At 43.8% G+C, this 18,976-nt stretch overlaps 1 protein-coding gene across 7 annotated transcripts in view; it reads left to right on the top strand.

Moving 5' to 3' along the window:
- ncor2 (nuclear receptor corepressor 2) overlaps positions 1-18,976 on the top strand; it is a 93,440-nt gene that overhangs the window by 67,356 nt on the left and 7,108 nt on the right. For 2 of the 7 annotated variants that reach the window (XM_080043214.1, XM_080043211.1), the window contains exons 18-38: positions 2,944-3,086; positions 3,246-3,384; positions 4,052-4,487; positions 6,567-6,687; positions 7,228-7,492; positions 8,291-8,338; positions 8,662-8,826; positions 8,945-9,081; positions 9,202-9,301; positions 9,468-9,563; positions 9,890-9,981; positions 12,315-12,465; positions 12,648-12,797; positions 12,963-13,055; positions 13,598-13,815; positions 14,351-14,696; positions 14,838-15,035; positions 15,544-15,795; positions 17,776-17,871; positions 17,979-18,230; positions 18,352-18,541. In XM_080043214.1, the coding sequence (XP_079899340.1) occupies positions 2,944-3,086; positions 3,246-3,384; positions 4,052-4,487; positions 6,567-6,687; positions 7,228-7,492; positions 8,291-8,338; positions 8,662-8,826; positions 8,945-9,081; positions 9,202-9,301; positions 9,468-9,563; positions 9,890-9,981; positions 12,315-12,465; positions 12,648-12,797; positions 12,963-13,055; positions 13,598-13,815; positions 14,351-14,696; positions 14,838-15,035; positions 15,544-15,795; positions 17,776-17,871; positions 17,979-18,230; positions 18,352-18,541 (3,688 nt within the window). Of the gene's footprint in view, positions 1-2,943; positions 3,087-3,245; positions 3,385-4,051; positions 4,488-6,566; positions 6,688-7,227; positions 7,493-8,290; positions 8,339-8,661; positions 8,827-8,944; positions 9,082-9,201; positions 9,302-9,467; positions 9,564-9,889; positions 9,982-12,314; positions 12,466-12,647; positions 12,798-12,962; positions 13,056-13,597; positions 13,816-14,350; positions 14,697-14,837; positions 15,036-15,543; positions 15,796-17,718; positions 17,872-17,978; positions 18,231-18,351; positions 18,542-18,976 lie in introns of all 7 variants that reach the window. The other 5 variants (XM_080043212.1, XM_080043208.1, XM_080043213.1 and 2 more) reach the window with 3 other exon arrangements.

The following is an 18,976-nucleotide window of genomic DNA, read 5'->3' as shown; positions in this document are numbered from 1 at the left end:
TCTACTGGCTGTTCTTTCTCTCTCTCTCTCTCGCTGCTCTCTGTTTACTCTTGGACTGCCTGAGTGTGTGTTTGCTGTGTGCTAGAGTATTAACAAGAGAGACACAGAGCGAGAGAGAGAGAGAGAGGGTTCGAGTGAGTGTGCACTCACTCATGCGTTGTGTGTGTGTGTGCGTGCGTGCCGCGGTGCCTGCTGGCAGACTGAGGTAGGGGGAGGGGGGAGGGACGGGCCGACGGAGAGAGGGAGGGAGGGAAAAAAAGAGAGATAGAGGAGAGATCAGATGAGGGTAGAGAGAGAGAAAGAGAGAGAGAGGCTGAGCACATAGCACCGCCCCACAGTCCCACTTTCCTGTGGAAGTCTTCCCAGACGACCGCCATTGGGGAAGAGACACGGCAGAGAAGAACGGATCAGCTTCTCAAAGCAGCGAAAGCACACGGGGGGAGGACGAAGCAAGAGGAAAAGCAAAGAGGGGAGAGGCCAGGAGCATGTGCCGTTTGGGAGCACGTCAACCTGACACCAGCTCAAGTATCAAGCCAGCTGGCAGGAAGAGCGCCGAGACTGGGCTGTTTTCATCTGCTCTGCTGTGGATCGGAAGGCCCTGCCCCGAAGAGCTTCCCCGGCTGGCCCGCTAGAGATCAGACCGTCTGATAGTGTTATCCATTCCAGGGCCACGAGACCTCTGCCGGAGTGACAGGCATGTGACAGACAGGAACAACCACTTTCTGGCTGCACCAGGTGTTGATTGGACTTTTTCTTGGGGGAGGAGCTAGTGGGAATACAGTTTCCTGATTGGTTGCGAGGCTACCATCTGCTTCAGTATCGCTGCTGCTGATTGGATGTTTGTTCCATGTGTGTCGCTGCAGCAACTTAAGGCCCTGGGTCGAACAGAGCTGCTCACATGCGATAAACTGGATGTAGTTAGAATGCCATAACAAAGTGACCTTTGACTTTCAGTGAATGAATTGCATTGTTCTTGATTAAGGTTCAGTGGGTGCAGCAAAGTGTTTGTTTTACTCGCTTGAATGTGTGTGAGATTGTGTCACTCATTGTGTCTTTGTCGGTCTGAGAGTGTGTGTGTGTGTGTTTGTGTGTGCTCTGGCAGGTTGGAGGGCAGTCTTCCCCTCCCCTCCCCTCTTGTGAGGCGGCTGTAAAAGGTTAATGGGTGTCAGTCACGTGTCTCTGTCCTCTTGGAGCAAGTCAGGCTGACCGCTCTTTACTTTTTTTTTTTCCTCGGGAGCAGATTTCCAGCAATGCCTTTAGTGGCAGCAATGAATATTTCAGCTGAAAAACCTCTCCCACTTTACCACTTGACAGCTTGTAGATGCTCAGTAGCTTTTAGACACCAGCAACTCAGACTTGAAGATCACCTTTTCTTGTTAGGGTAGTTCTTTTTTTACTTTTTATATATATATTTTCTTTCAGCATGACAGGGAATATTATCCGTCTTCTAAAATGTGCTGGATGATTTTCTATCTCTTTTGGCTCCTTTGCTTCCTCAGTTGGTATGTGTGCCAGAGGGAGTGTTTGACTTATGTCAGGTCAGAGATAAACTTTGTAGATAAGGCATTGCAAGGGTGGTATTGAACTAAAGACACGTTTGTTACCGTGCCAACAGTTTTACGGATACTTTATCTCATTTGTTGTGACATGGTTATATTTAACTTCATATCTTGATGACAAGTTTGCCAGCCCACATAAAAAAAATACAGTCTTGTGTACAATAGCCTAGACGGTGAACTTGCTTTTATTGCAGCTATTACTTATTAATAGCACCATTCAATAAAGTGTTGGTATAAGTCAGTTCCTCTGATTTAATGTGAGAGTTGATATGACAGGGCTGTAAACAGCTGTCCTTTCCTCTCCTTTGGCTGGGACTCGCGCTTGTTGTCCTACTGCCTCCATTAACCGATTAGATGCAGAGACCTCTGAACCCATGTCCAAGGTTATCCCAGGAGGTGTTGGCTCTCTGCCTGTTTATAACACACCACCACTACCACCAACAACCCCCAGGCAACCCTTTGAGAGGCTGTCGTGTTGCCAGGACCTGTCAGGCTGGAACAGGAAACAAGTGGGTGGTGTAAGCTAAGCCTCTTACAACACACACTGTTAATGAGCGGCCTTTAGCTAACAGCAGACTCTTGAGGGTGGGGGGTGGGGGGCACCAAAGCAAGTTCTACGCTATCCGTCTTTCTCTCTCTCCATTCCATGCGTCTCCTCTTTTAGCACACACATAGCACTGAGCGGATCGGGTACGTGTGTGTGTTTCATGACAGGTTGATCTATCACAGCTTTGGCCCGGCGGCTGCTTGTTGACTCTTGTGTAAGGCACTATCATGTGGTTGACTGGGTAAAGGACCAGGGTTTCTTGGAAATGGGTCACATCAAAGTCAGTCAGAATGTGACACAGTGACCCCAGTGGGAAGAGGTAGTGATGTCATTGGTATGGCTGACCACCACTCCCCTTCTCTCTCTCTCTTTCTCTCTCTCTCTCTCTCTCTCTCTTGCTCTTTCCCTCTGTATCTCTCTCTGTCTTAGGGAAGCATATGGCATGGAGCCATGCTGCTGCTGCTGGGAGAGTGGGACTGTGTCTATGTTGCATTGTGAACTAAACTCCCAGGCTGCAGTTTTGACAGCTGTATAGAAACAGATGTTTATGGCTTTTGATTTAGCACAGGGACTTCCATAGTGTTAACTTAAGGAAATTGTGGTTGGGAGATATTGTTCATAGTATGTGAACTGAAATAACCTTTTAGATTAACAATCTTTGCGGCGAGCACACTATGTACATATTGCATCAGATTTTACAACTGCATAGAGAATGTCATTTCATATGGAGTGGAGATGTAGTTGTGTAAGCCTACGCGTGTCATCCATGTCTTGTCTGTTCTTTGTTCCTATCCTATCCTATCCTAATCCTTCTGTCTGTCCATCTGTCAATTCCAGGCCTTCTCCAGTATGGTAGGAATTGGTCCGCCATCGCCAAGATGGTGGGATCAAAAACAGTGTCTCAGTGCAAGAACTTCTACTTCAACTACAAGAAGAGGCAGAAACTGGATGAGATTCTGCAGCAGCATAAAATGAAATCGGTGAGTGGTCGTGGAAAGTTTGTGAGCCATGTTGTTTGCCCCATGTGACGCAATGAAAGAAACAGTCATTCATGCCTTTTGTGTCTGGTTTTCTTCTGCATCTGAAGGCCTTTTGTTCCCTAGGCTGTTTTTATTTAGTGTGTGTTTGTTTTGACCCAGGAGAAAGAGCGAAAGGCCCGCCGGAGGGGCAAAACCTCTCAGAATGAGGAGGCCAGTGCCCAGTATCCAGCAGAGGAGGAGGAAATGGAGGGTTCAGGAGCCAGCTGCAATGAAGAGGAGGCTCCTGAAGATGGAGAAGGTGCACACCACATAATGCTAATTGCCAAAACAAACCATTATAAATCAAAGGTTCTATTTTACCTTAATTTATCATTTGAGTAGTTCATCTTTTCAAGCAACCTTTTACTGTTTAAAGTGGCTGCCTTATTTTAGTATAAAGTTATTGGCAGGAATAGAGCTGTTTATAAAATAGCTCTGTGTCAGAATTCAATTAGGTTGATTTAGCCGTGGATGACTTTTTTTGTCATATTTACTGAGTGGTTTCTTATATCCTTTACCCCTGAATAAGCATACTTAAAAAAGTGGCCACTAGTGTAAATAATGCCATGTAACATCAAAACTCTTTCTGTAGCTCCCTGTTAACTTGAAGAATCATGTTCTACACAGTGACAAACATAAGAAGTATACCGAGTTGACTGTTTCCTTCCACAATAGAACGGCAAAGCCCCGGGGGGATTTGGTCCATCATCCCAATTGGTTTTGTGTTCCTCCTCATTGTACAGTGAAACCTGATTAGGCAGAAGACTGGCACTGTGAAGAATCTGGTTTAGCAAGAGAGAGATGGGGTGGGGGGCAAATATGGAAGAAAAAAAGGAGACAAGGAGATGTAACATGATTTACAGTATATAGGCCTAGTCTTATCTTCTGATCTGTGTGTGTGTGTGTGTTTCTTTTTGTCCTGCCAGGTGGAGCCAACAATAGCTCTGACACGGAGAGCTTGCCCTCGCCAAACTCCTCCGAGGACAGCAAGGCTAAGGAGGAGGGCTCGGGCAGGTCAAAGGCCAGCTCCAACACCGGGGACAAGGAGGCCGCAGGGTCCGACATGGGCCAGGCAGGGGACCAGAAACCTCCCGTCAAGGAAGACTCGGACTCTGCCGGAATCAAGCAGGAGATCAAGACTGAGACAGGGGAGCCCAGCAAAGAGACACAGCAGCAGCCCACACCGCCCAGCGACGCCGCCGATAAGAAACCTCCCGCGCCAGAGACGGAGGAAGTCAAAAGCTCCAACAAAAGCTCCAAGAAGGACCACGGGGCCAAAACGGGCTCCCACGGGGACAGCGACTCTAGTGCCACTTGCAGTGCTGATGAGCCGGAGGAGTCAGACAACACAGAAAAGAGCAGGTCAGAATTTTTTTGTTGTTGCCTAAAACAATATAGGGGAGGATGGGGGAATGTGAGACATGGGGTAATGTGAGAAACCCCCTATATGTAGGACACGGAACACATTTTTAGTCATGTGAGATATACGTTTTCAAGCCCCTCTCATTTCCCCTTGGCCATGAAAGAGAGGACCTCATGGTGATGTTGTAAGCATGTTTTTTTCACAAAAAATTATTTTTTGCATGTAAAAGTAAATGTTCTTGCTGTCAACTTAATCGATTGTTGTGCCTAATCAAATTGATTCAGGTAGAAAAACTTATATCACACATGTTGATGACCTTAATTGCTGAGAGAGGTAGTTTTTTCTCAAATTGTGGCAGTGGGGTAAAGTGAGACAAATGCTGTTGGGTAAAGTGAGACAGTGTCTGTGCCCTCTTTTAATGAATCCATTATATTTGAGGTAGAAAGGAGGCTAGTTTGAAAAGACAAAAGACAATGTGGGCTGGAGGTGGGTGTTGATGGTTTAAGGGATGTCAGCAAGGGCATGGTTTGTCTCCTATGTATGTGGGGGACAGGAGAGTGACCTTTAACATCAGTACACTCTAATAAATATGTCTTTATTCAATGAATGATCCCAATAAAACAAATGCAGACAAAAAGACTCAAAAGATGGAAAATGACAGCTGGGTCTAGTCCTGTTCTGAGTCCCAGACTGTTCTGGTTCTGATTGTCCTTTGCTCTGATCCCCAGACACTAGCTGGCTCTAAGGGTCCTGTGTTCTGACCCCCAAACTGTGTTTTAATCTAACTGGTTCTATCTGTCATTTGAATGTTAATTATTGAATATGAATTATATGTTGTATTTGATCAGAGTTACTTTCAAGTGTTTAGAAAAATGTTTTGCTTAATTGACCAAACCCCATGATTCTGTTACTAGTCCGACATTAGTTTTGTAATATTTGGTTTTCAAGCTAGCTGTCAGGATTCTAACTGTTACAATTTGTGTTGTTATGGTAGTTTCAGAGTGTACAAAGTAGTGGTTCAGTTTACCCCCTTGATTTCTCTGGTCTGTCTCAGTTTAGCCCACAGCTGGGGTAAAGTGAGACACATGACAACTTTTTTTAAAACAATCATATTTTCACTGCCCTTTGTCTTGAATAAATTCTGCTAATGCCCATTTCTAGGAAACATTCTGAATTAATGGAAAATGTGTAAATTTGAGTGATAAATCATTTTAGCTCACTTAGAGGGTAGCAAATGTAAAAAGTGTCTCAGATTACCCCATTCTCCCCTACATTTTCTTCTTAGCATTCATTGAAATACAAAAATATTATACCTGTTTCTATAGCAATGACATGATTGGGCCTCCATGAGATTACCATTGTCAAAAGGGGCTTCTGGTTTTAAGGCAGTGGTTTACTCGGTTTCTTACCTCTGGTCTACCACAGCAGACATGAGAAAATAATGCAGCGAGGGTTTTTTAAGTCTTTATTAGTTGCCTAGCTACACTGTACAGCAGTCGAGCTATATTTGGCAAGTCATTGTGTGCACCACAGGTTGCTCTTTTTTATTGAACCAGAGATTTTATTTGGTCTTTATATGAATGAGAATTTATATTTAAGGTGTACGGTTTGTGTGTGTATGTAGATGTATTTGTGCGTGTGTGTGCGTGTCTGAATCAGACCACAAGTGTCAAAGTACGTGGGACGAGTGATTAGTCCTGTTTGCACGGTATTTGTTAAACATTTTTCCATGACAGCAGGCTACATGTACTTGCAGAGCCAAGGGAAACGCGGCCCTCTCTGCCAAAGCAAACAAAGGGAGTGAGTGAGTGTGTGTGTGTGTGTGTGTGTGTGTGTGTGTGTATGTATATATGTATACATGTATGTGTGTACACACTGTAGCTTTGTGTGCGTGTCTGTCCGTGATTCAAGTTTGATGTGTGATTGTGACAGATGTACCAAACACATGTTGGGATGAAATCAAAATCAGAACCTCTGCCTTTTTGAGTGTATTTTTTTTTTCTAGTTTCTAGAACACAATAATGTATTGGCCAATAAGAGAAGGTACTAACTTTATTTCTGTCTATTTGTCTGTGTAGAATTACTTCTCCTCGGCCAAGCCTACTGAACTACTCTCATGATGGGGTCATATCCTCCCCACTGCAGAAGCCCATGGATCTGAAACAACTCAAACAGAGAGCAGCTGCTATACCACCTATTGTGAGTCACTAGTTAAACTTTGCGTATTTTATTGTGTGTATTATCATATTCTCCTCAAACATCACACTACGACTAGGTCATGAGCATCCCCGCTTTTCTACCTTGGGAAGTGTCTTTGACACAGGTAGTGTTCTGTAACATAAAACTGATTTATCCAGCAAACAACAAAGAAACACACACAAGCGCACGCTCACACGCACTCTCTCGCTCTTCCATTGAAGTGCTATCAATGTTACCCCGTCTCCCTGCTTACAGAGATAACCGCATAGCAGGTGAAATTGTCAAGTCATATTTGTATAAGATAAGCCAGCCAGATGGAGGATGATGATAGATTGCTTTGTGTAGAAGAAACAAGATCCCAGGCATTAGGGAAACCTTAGCTTACTAATAAATAAGAGATGTTTGGCTATCATGTTTATCAGATACTTTATGTGGCTAACCATATGTCAAACACCAAGGTACTGTAAGAGTCGGCCTTGTGTTATGTGTGCGATGTGATTGCAACCATTTTTTTCCTTTCCCCTCTCGTCCTGTGTGTAGATGCCAGAAGCCTCTCTGCAGGGCGGTCAGCGGAGTGGGGGTGGCAAGGCCGTGTTGCCCCCCCATGCCCTGGCACTGTACCAGCAGCAGATCACCATGGCTCACGGAGAGTCCTCGCAGGAGGTCAAACAACAACAGCAGCAGCTTTCAGGCCAGCCAGGCAAACAGCAGCCTTACCCCCAGCAGACAGACGGAGACAGGGAGGCTCTTCATAGCAGCAGCCCTCGTATGCGCCCACGCAGCCCCTCGTCCGGCGAAAAGGATGGTACGCACACCTCCACCATGACAGAACATTACCTTTGTTGCTCAGAGACAGTAGTTGATACATCTGTAATGTCACCAGTCACACCATTACTTCAATTGGTATTATTCAAAGTAGTAAAGTAGGTTTTGTGAGCTGCTAAAGTTACAACTATAGGAACCCCTCTCACAATCCCCCAGCATTTGGCTCACATTAATCCCTCCTTTTTGTCTTTTTTTCCCCATGACATGATTTAATTATAGAATTATTATATTTTAATATGATGATTGTGCAGGCTGTATGTATAACATGTCAGACTGCTACAGTTGTCTTTTTTTTTTTTTTTTTGCAAATGAGGAATAATGAAATGATGAAGAGAAGTTAGAGGTTAATGAAAGTGCTGCATTTTCTGCAGTTTTAGCAGCATTTGATCTAGTTTTACTTAGTTGGTCCTTTGCTATAGTGCTCTAACCTTGAGTCTGTGTTCTCGAGTGCTTAGGGTATTCAAGTGTTTCTGGGACACTGGCGGAGAGGGAGCTGATAAATGATCTGGTATTGCCGTTGACCCAGAAGGGAATATAGTCTAGTTCAGTGCACCTACTGTGAGCTTGTGGAATGTGGATCTGTGAGAGCTCAGTGTAGGACTTTTAGCAGCAGTCCAGACAAAGACAGGTCTTTTAATAACCGACTGGGCACAGCAGCTGTGAACTTTTAAGTGCGGCATCTACTTTTTTCATAAATAAGTTAGTGCATGTTTTTTTGTGTGAAAGAGAGAAGAAAATTAAGGATGCCATGATCTTTGGTGTGTTTGTGTCCCTTCAGAGCTGGAAGGCAACGAGAGGTGGTTACTGACCCTCCTGCAGGGATTAAGTAGGTTCACCCCTTGCCTCATCATTCCCTTTTTAATTACACCTTAACCACACTGCAGGGCGATCACCTCCTCTGCAGGCTTTTACTGTGTGTACTTTTTACAATTAATATTAGCAGTGGCTTGTTGTTTATGTTGCCGTGTTCATTCAGCGGTGATGTCACCATGGCTGGGGAAGTGGGGCGAGGAATTCTGTTTTCTCATTGGTCGACGATGTGGACAATGTTACTGTCCAGCTGACACGGACGGCTATGTGGATTAGTGAAAAGTCTAGGTGAGTGCTGCTCTTTGGTCCTGACACTCTGTGTGTGTGTTGTTGTTGCAGAAAAGTCCCGCTCTTTCTCTCCCCATGGTGAGGGCAAGAAGCAAGCACTGGGGCCCGATGACCTCAGGACCTCCAATTTGGGTCGACAGGGTCTCTCCCCTTACCCCATGTCCCCGCGAGACATGGCCAAGATCAGTCACGACCAGCACCTACTCCACTTCAACTGTGAGTGCTCTTCTGTTTCCTGTTTTGACATTCAATGCTAAAATGCATCCAGAATCCCTCCTCCCAAAATAAAATCAAGCTGTCAAATTACAATCTCATAATCTCTCCTGCCTTCCAGCGTTCCAACAATCCGGCCACCCCTCACTGGCTAATCTACCACAGGACAGTGGTAGACTAGCAGCAGTGAGGCCCCTCACCATGCCAGAGCCACCGCCACTCATTTCCTCCACAAAGCCAGGAGGCTCCATCACACAGGTATAGCACCATTCAAATGAAAAAGGAGAAGCTTATGCATAGGAAAAAGTTGGCCCACAGAAATCATGTCATTTATCATGTATATCAACATTATGACCAACCATACTCCTGTTACCTCAGGGTACCCCAGTGCAGCTACTCAGCCCAGCTCATGGGATGGACCACGGGAAGATGCCACAAACACAGATGGGCTTGTCATGGATGGATCAGAGGAAAATGGGTGAGTAGATTTGTCTTTGCACCTGAGTTTTTCTTTTGCTTTCAGTTTCCATCCATTTCTACCACTTCTACCACTCTACCATCACCACTGATACTGATGTTTGATCATCTATTGTCTCACCATAGACATGTCTTTCTTACTACTGTCTCTCTGCATTATCCGGCAGGTCCTTACCCCGTGGTGAAGCAGGAACAGTTGTCCCCTCGCAGCTTGTCCTCCCAGGCTGACAACCTGTCAACCCAGGGGATGTCTCATGAACGTGGTGGGTAGCTCAACCTTTTCACTTCTTTTATTTAATTCCCATATACAGTAAAATGGAATAGTTTTTTTTTTTTTCCTCGTCTCGATGCTACCTATGCATCTCAGAAAACATTCACACTCCCTTTTACCAAATGCATGTGCATGTGCATTACACTTTTTTTTTTTTACTGAGTACATTTTGTACATCTTTTATTGCTGCTGTTCCCACAGGCTTTTTGGCCATCTTTTGTTGAATTTATTTTTTGCAAACTTTTATTCCCAATGATTGTTTACATTGCTATCCACCACTCTTAATACTATTTTTTTTCTTTGCCGGTTCTATTCCAGCTGTACAGGGGGGTAGTATCACTAAGGGCATCCCAGGGACCAGAATGCATCCAGATTCCTCAATGAACTACCGAGGGGGCTCCATTACTCAGGTGAGCTCAGAACACCTTGAGTCTAGGTCTTTGCTCCTTGTAGACATACAGGAGTGAGGAATGTCTAACTCTGTCTGCCGATCCCAGTGGAGATTTGTTGTGGATACTTACTTTTTTCTAGATATAAAATTTGCAAAGTGTACACTTGATCTAAAACAGACACAGATTGAAATGTCAAAAAGTCAATCCAGTTTTGATTTGAATAACTATCGATTCTTTACCATACTGTTATTATTATTACTGTTACTCTGATGGAAGCAGAATCCTACATTTGTGCAGTTTTTTATTGCTGTGTTGGGTGCGGCAACCCTGATGTGAGTGCACTCTGAATATTGTGCTGACGGTGTTATAGTTTGAGTAGTGCATTACGACAGACAACTGGCAAATACTTCTCTTCCCCTTTTTAGTTGTAGAACCTCTAAACAAACTCTGACACAGATATGTCAGTTAAGAGATAGTCTGCTGTAAATGAGCCATTATGCAGCTTTAGTGGAGACTTGCTATTTTATATAAGATGACATTTGGCACAGTGTTTCCCCCACAGATCACTGTGCAGGAGCTGTACACTCATGGTGATGTGATTTGCTCCGTACAGAGGCTGATAAATGTAAATGGTGAACTAAAAGTGACACTGTGTCAAAGTGTGTTACGGTTCCATGATAGTAGCAGCTAATATGGCTGGTACACAGCCACAACCCACTCTTATTATTATACATTTCCTTTTCTACTTTCACCCATATCGATGCTGTCATTTGGCCCCTGCCCATACTGTTCAAAGCCACTGCCTTCAAAAAACAGCCTTCATGTTACTGGGTTTTGATTTGTGTTCTTATAATGAAAGAGAGAGCAGCATAGCTGCTCAGACGTTATGAAGCAAGCCAAGTGCTGTGGTTGCTGCTGGATTTCCCTTCTGCTGTGACATAACCACAGCTCTAAGTGGCCCTGTCACCGTAGCAACAGGTACACACTGTACCATTTCTGTTCCCTCTTTTATTTACGTGTTCATTCTAGGCTCTTGCGAAACCCTGTCATTGATATGCCCAATGTAATATCTAATCCAATTGGCATACAAGAGAAAACATGTGTTGAGGGGGCTGTTATCCAACATGATAGAGTAGGAAGGAAAAGCTGAGAGCAATGGGGCAAGACCAGTGTCGCCGAAGATGAACAGCTTATTTTGTGTGTTTTGCTTGCAGCTAGATGGATTTATACATGCATGTGTCGGCAAACAAAGATGCCAGTGTTGCACTTTCTTAAAGGCCTACTTCACCGGTTTGAATATGAAGGTGTATTGAATTCTGAGATCCTATGTAGTATAAATGTGCAAAAAAAATTGAAATTGGTTCATCCTAGCCTGAGAAAAGGCAGAAAGAGTGTTTTTTTAACCCTATATTAATCTTACTGTGACATCACAGTAAGATAAATATAGGGTTAAAAAAAAACCTTACTTTGTAAATATTACTGTGATTTCTCCTGCTGTGACATCACAGTAATATTTACAAAGTAATTTTTTTTTTAACCCTATATTTATCTTACTGTGATGTCACAGTAAGATTAATATAGGGTTAAAAAAAACACTCTTTCTGCCTTTTCTCAGGCTAGGATGAACCGATTTTTTTTTTTTTTGCACATTTATACTACATAGGATCTCAGAATTCAATACACCTTCATATTCCCACCGGTGAAGTAGGCCTTTAAGGAGTAAATGAGGATTATTTTGGTCAGTGCCATCTGGTCCTGCATATGTAAGACCCCCGGTCGTCTTCTGGGAAAACCTTTAAGCGAAAGTCAAGAAATCTGATCTCAGGCACTTGTTTCTTAGTGTCTCTTACTCAACCGTCCACCTCTGCTCTCAAGCAGTGTAGAAATATTACTCATAGTCAGAGTATGAGTGTTGTGACTCACAGTTTAAACAAAGCTGCCTGTTGTCATATACTGTTGCCAAGTTGTTGCACCTCTGCTAGTAAGTTAGTAGTTATTTGGATCCCTCTCATCCGTCACTGTTGTGACAAACACTCTTTTTTTGAGCAATTACAATAAAATGAAACAAAACAGGATACTCGCTTTGATTGTAACATAATATGCAGTCAGATCAGGTCATGATATGCCGTCAGATCGGCTACATTGCCTGCTGCTGCCTGATGAGACAAGTTCAAGTTGGTTCACTGTCTAGTTTGACAGAAATGAATCTTGGCAACTAATCCAACTCAAGAATATCTCTTGTTAGTGCTGGCTACAATTTGTCGGATAAATGTCGTGACCAGACTGCAGACAGCTACTGTTGCACCTGCGATGATAAAGGGCAGATCTCATATCTCTTCTCTTGACCACAGGGGACACCGGCTGATGTGCTGTATAAGGGAACCATAGCCCGTTTAATCACGGAGGACAGCGCCAGCCGAGCTGAGAGGGAACGGGACGAGGCCCTGTCTAAAGGCCATGTGGTCTATGAAGGCATCAGTGGGCACATTCTCACATACGACCGTGAGTACATCAGCTTGGCTGTAGTATTTGTTTTTGCCACTGAGCCGCCTATGACTTTCATTTTGAGTAAGATCTGGCACAAGCCCAACAAATGAAATGGTTTCCATTGAGTTAAAGTTGCTACCACTAAACTTAGAGGTGTTGTTTACCTATTTATAGTAAGATTCTTTTGCAATTTGTAGGCCCACCTTCTCAGACCCCTAAAGATGATGGCAGAGGCCCTGGGCAGCCTGGGGAAATTCTAGGCCTGAAGCGTCCTTATGACGTGATGGAAGGAGGCATCTCTAGAGGACTGCCCATGAGGGATTCACTGTCTGCAGCCAATTGTGAAGGTAAGAGATGCCCCCCCCCACACACACACACACACACACACACACACTTCCACACTCTGTCACCCTAACCAAAGGCTACTGGATACAAAGCTTTTTGACTCTCGGTATTGATTAATCATTTACAGTAGTCTTACATCTCACTACACTTCTCCTCCTCTACCTCAGGTCTGATCAGTCGAGCAATGCCTCACGACAGGGACAGTCCGCACCACACACCTTACAAGGATGCTCATCACATCCGTGGATCCATCTCACAAGGTACGATTGTAACCCAATATAAAGCACCAGCATGTGTTTTTATTTTATTTTTCAAAATAAATCGAACTGCCATTCCTTTTTGATGGGAGACTGTTTTCTTTCAAGATTTTTCTTTGTGACACATTGGGACTGAAGTCCTAAAGACGCATTTAATATGTCGGAGTAGATTAAATCATTTGGGCTGCATGTATCTGCTTGCACAATGATGCTTTTTGTATATAGTATGTCTTCTCAAGAAACAGATTATGCCTCTTTAACAGAACTCATCGGTTGGCAGGAATACTTTCATGTACATGTTTATGAACCTGATTGCAGTAAAGACAGATAACCATATTGTCTCAGAGATAGTAGTGAATGAAGCTGCTCTGAGAACCACCGCTGGTCCAGATGAATGAATAGCTGAACAGATAGGATTCTATCAGCTCAGCTATTTCTTCATTTCAAAGTTACACTTTGTCTAAATCATTAAATAAATTAAACGTTGAAAATATGCCCCTCAAAGAAAGTAAGATGGACATGTTTTTTTTCCCTTCTGATTTCAGGTATACCTCGTCACCTGGACCCTCAGGATGGCTACCTGAGGAGGGAGGCTAAGCAGATGAAGAGAGAAGGCTCCCCACCCCGCGGGCCCGGCTCCCTGTCTGACCCAATGAAGGGCAGAGATGGCATGGTGCCCACGGTGAAGGAGGCCGGCCGCTCCATCCACCTCATTCCCAAGGAGGAGCTCAGACAGCCTAATAAGGAGGGCATCATGGCACAGGTATATATACACCCATGCAGAGACTCATCAAGCTCTTAATGTTTGGCCTTCTCTACATTTAAATGAATAGTTCAACCAAAGATAGTTTGAAGTTGGAGATGAGAAGACATAGCTGATGAATGTCTTTGGAATGTTGAACCTCAAACTAACTTCATCCGCGGTGTCAGATTAGAGAGCCGTCATGGGCAGTTCCTGGTTTCCCTCCAGTATGTTTTTGCTTCTAAAATGACATAATGTGCAAAAAATATAGAGCGCGACATAATGTGGTAAATAATCGGCAGTCACAACAAGCACACAGGAGCATTTATTAATGTTGTAAAGTTTTTATTTTGACTGTCAGCAAAGGCAGGCTAACACTACACTTGACTACCAATGTTTGAGCTAAGCTAACCTGGATGAGCGACCGTTGCCCATTTCTTCATGAAAAATGCACTCACAGTTAAAGGGACGGTTTCTGTTTCGGAGTGAGGCAAAAAATTGCAAAGAAATTGCTGTTCCTTTTTAAATGACTATTTCATCTTGTGTGTCTGCTCAGGGAACCCCCATGAAGCAGGAGGCAGCTGGTTCAGGGAAACGTCATGATGTCCGCTCCATCATTGCCAGTTCACCACGTTCCTACCACAATCCACCCTCCCACATGGACATGCGGGCCGAGAGGGGCCGCTACGAAGAGGCACCGAAAGGCCGGCCCAGCGCTGTGGTCAGTACGGCTAGTCCCATAGCCCGCTCTTCTCCCCTCACACTGGGCTCAGAGCAAGGCAGCAAGGCCCACCATAGTCCCGTGGGATACGATGATAAAGGCGGCTTAAGGAACCCTTACCCTGGGCCCTCTCATCGGGGCTCCCCTCTGTCCAGGGAGGCCAGCCAAAGGCAGCATGATGGTGGGTATATCTCATACAGATAGACAGCTGCTTTTGTTTCCCTCCTGTTCGGTCTTTAGCTACACCAGCTCAAATGCACCTCATCATGCACACCACATAGACAATACATTCAATTATTTTGTGTGCTTCTTTTCACTCCAGGTAAAAATCCCCAGCAGGAGCGTAAAGCCACACCGACCCCCAGGGAAATGAATGCTACCAAATCACCACTACAGGGTGTAGCAGATCAACAGACCTACGAGCGTCTGCTGCAGGGTCTGGGAGCTGCAGACATGTACCGCCAGATCCCCTTGGCCTTCGATCCTTCACAGCTGCCCCGTGGCATCCCCATTGATCCAGGTACAACCACTTTGAAATAAGATTAGAATTTTTTTCCCTAATACATTAGCCTCTGAGACTCTCACTTGTTTATAAGTGTGATGTTCTCGAATGGCCCTGAAATGTTTTCAGTTATTCTGATCTCTTCTCTTGAGGTTGGTTAGAGATTTGCTTAGGAATGTTCTAATAATAATCATAAAGGCCTACTGTAATTTGTCCCTGCATCAGAAATTGCAGCCTTGCCTATCATTAACACCTTTTTGTGTTGGTGGACTACAAGTGTCTGATTAACTAGACTGACAAACTAGGCTTCCTGGTTTGTATTGAATCATCTTGACAGTAGCTATAGCACTACTACTGCATCAGCGCAGTGTTTCACCAGTGTGCTTGTGGGACTGATCACAGCCTGACAGGTGAGACTAAACTGTCAGGCACAGGAACAGTCTGTACTATCTAGTCATGCAAAATAAGTTCAAATATGAATGTCAAACATGTCCTAACAGAGGTATCCCTACTCTTTCACACACAGCGGCCTACTACTTGCCTCGCCACCTAGCCCCCAACCCGGCGTACCAACACCCCTACCCCTACCTCATCCGTGGCTTCCCCGACACCGCGGCCCTGGAGAACCGCCAGACGCTGCTCAACGACTACATCACCTCCCAGCAGATGCACCAGTGGCCCGCTGCTGCTGCCATGGCCGCCCAGCGCTCAGACCTGCTGAGGGGCCTGACGCCTCGAGACCAGCCCCTTCAAATGCCCTACTCTGCAGCCCCGCGTGGTAAGGCTGAGAGACCCTTTAGGTTGTGTTCAATGGATTTCTTTTTAAGATCGCTGTCAAATTGAAAATCTATTTACCACAGTTGTTTCAATTCTGAACTCTGGAATGAATAGACATCAAAGTGGGTTATATGTATGCTTGACTTGGATTTCACGCAATAATAGAACCATCTCTAAACTGAATCATGAAGTGCAGGGCTAATTATGACCCTGTTAACCTTTCTACCTGGGTTTAAGGGTTTTTTAATTAAATTGTAATTTTCTCCAAGAAGGTTTTAAACACTGGCTACAGCTTTAGACACATTGAACACGTTATCATAATCTATAAGTACATTTTTCGTTACTTGTTGGATCTGACTTTTAGCTTAACCCATTGATGACGGCTGCTGCGCGACGCTACATTGTATCTCCTGCCTGATGCTGCGTAGGGCAGCATTGTTACTTTATCTAACTTTCATGGAGCGCACAGCATAAAATGCACCGTCATTGGTTCAAATACACATGAGGTGGGTTTTGTTGATTTTTTAAGAACAGTTAGTGGCGTTCAGAGTGCAGAATCTAGGTCTACTATAGGCTACGGACGAAAATCACACAACACATTGCATCTATTTATTAACAATATTTATGAATTTAGGCTATATTTTGCTGCTCCAACTCAAATTCAGCCCAGCCAGGCGATAGTTAAGTTTCAGTTTCGTTTTCATCTCCGTGGTATACAGCCGTTTGGACCAGCTGATCGGCTCCCGACAGCAGGAGTCAGTCTGCGTTCCAGTTGTACTGGGAAGTCAGGTTTATGGTGCCAGTGATAATTGAACTAAATAATAAAATAAAGCTATCTTCTCCTTCCTATATCTGTCTATCTTTATCTCTCCACTACACACTCAGTCACTACTAACCATGCTAAAAGGAAGCATGGTTTCCTTTTAGCATTTAGCACATTATTTTTAAATATTTTAGGCTATATTATTTATTATTATTTTTTCTCCCCCATCTCATTTTGCCGATTTTTGTTGGTTTGTAAGCGCTGAGGGAGCATGTTTAAATAAAACCTGTGAACCTTACCTTTTAAATGTATTCTATTTCATGTTTCTATGTGCTACACAGGCTTAGATATTAAGGTTTTGGTAGACGTTGACAATTCGTACTATTTTTTCAGAAAACCCTCAGGCATTAAGGACATGCATCTAGACTACCATAGTCATCAATGGGTTAAGCTGAACGTTGAATGCCCAGCTATGGTGGAATTTTTTGGGCATACTCAAGTTACGGGCAGTCACCTGGTGTGCCCTTTTCAGCCGCAATTAAGGTGAAAGTTAACAGTAGCTGGTGGAAAAAGAAACATTATGAATAATCTGACGGTTGTGCATTGAACTTGCTACAGCACAAATAACCAATTTGTCCTTAAATAAATTCAATTAAAAAAAAAATAAGTTAAAGGCATTCAAGTTTCTGAAAAGTTGTTGTTTGTAGTCGGTGAGGGAGCAGCGAGGGATTTTTATTTAATCAGTTTAATGTAAATTAGGCTATGTCAACAAAATCAAAGTGCAATTATTAACAGGGTCACGCCTTACTCTTACATTAATATCTCAATCTAAATCTAATCAGTTCCAACAGTTTTCTCTCATTTTTATTTTTTTACTTCATAATCAGTTTCCCCCATGTGTCTGATTTTCTGTAGCACATTCCACATTTGAACCAGCTGGTAAAGACACCTTTTTTTTAAGCATAATTTTTTTACATTACTAACAAAAAACCTCAAACTGTTGTTTCCTCGCTAACAATCAGGCAGTTTGGAGTTGTAGTTGAACAATATCTTGTGATGTGGACCATTATCACAACACAGTTTCAGTGCTTTATATTTACCCCTTAACACACAACCAGCTACAATGTTTTTCTTCACCTTTCTCTTCTGTCCTTCCCCTAGGTATCATCGATCTTTCTCAGGTGCCACACTTACCTGTCCTGGTCCCTTCCTCTGCAGGGCAGGCCGGTTCCCCGATGGATCGCATCACCTACATCCCCGGAGGCGCCGCCAACTTCCCTGGCAGGCCTTACACCACCTCCCCTATCTCACCCGGTACAATTCAGCTCACATAATCAAACTACAGATTCAATATCTAGCACTCTTCTATTTATTTATTTTGACAATCATTTTGATCCTCTTTCCTTTTATTTTCCGTACAGTTGGTTCCTCACACATGAACAAGATGCAAGGCACATCTTCGTCCTCGGAGCGCGAGCGTGAGAGAGAGCGTGAACGTGACAGAGAGAGGGACCGGGAGAGAGACCGGGAGAGAGAGAGGGAGCGTGAGCGGGACCGGGAGAGAGACAGGGAGAGAGAGCGGGAGAGAGAGAGGGACAACAGAGACAGAGAGCGTGACAGAGAGAAGGGCGGCTCTCTCGGGAATGTGGAGCACGCCCCCATCTGGCGTCCAGGTGTGTGGGAACATATAATGCTTTTTCATTTTTATCTTCAAGTTAAAAAGTAAAATGTGGTTTAAGGGAAGACTGAGGCATTGTTTTATTTTGTAATACATGAATGTGTTTTTCCGCTCAGGTACAGAGCACAGCTTGGCGAGCAGTAGCAGCAGCGGTGGTGTGAGACCTTCTTCCCAACCGTACGGCCACCAGCACTCCCCCGTGTCCCCGCGCACCCAGGAGAATGTGCAGCAGAGGCCCAGTGTCCTGCACAACACCGGGGGCAAGAGTCTTTCTGTCAGCGAACACTCCAGCTCATCCGTGTTTCGGTAAACAGGAATTTTAGATCAGTGTTTTTATGACAGGGTTTTGTGCAGAGTCCGGAAAGCTTTGAAAAAGGCTTCATTTTAAATCTTGTGTTTTTCAAAGTTTGAAATGCCATATTATTGAAAATGATGATAAAAAGTTAAACTAAATAAGGCTCGCTCTCTAGCACACTCATTTGAATTGATCATTCCTAGATTTCATTAAATATTTTAATGAAAAAGAAAGGATTTTTGAAGATGTTTTTTTTTTTCAATAGCTCCCACATTATATGACCCAGTGAAAATCAGCCCCAAAAATGAATACTACACAAGACACATAGGACTCACCTCTTAATATTGGACTTTAGTACTTCTATTTTATATTATTATTTGTAATAGAAAATCCATGTGTTTTTCTTTAATAGCTTTATAAGGAGATATATATATATATTATATGAC

This window comes from Ammodytes marinus, assembly GCF_949987685.1.
Source record: "Ammodytes marinus genome assembly, chromosome: 2".
NCBI classification, from domain to species: Eukaryota; Metazoa; Chordata; class Actinopteri; order Uranoscopiformes; family Ammodytidae; genus Ammodytes; species Ammodytes marinus.
This window is presented reverse-complemented; position numbering and strand designations above follow the sequence as displayed.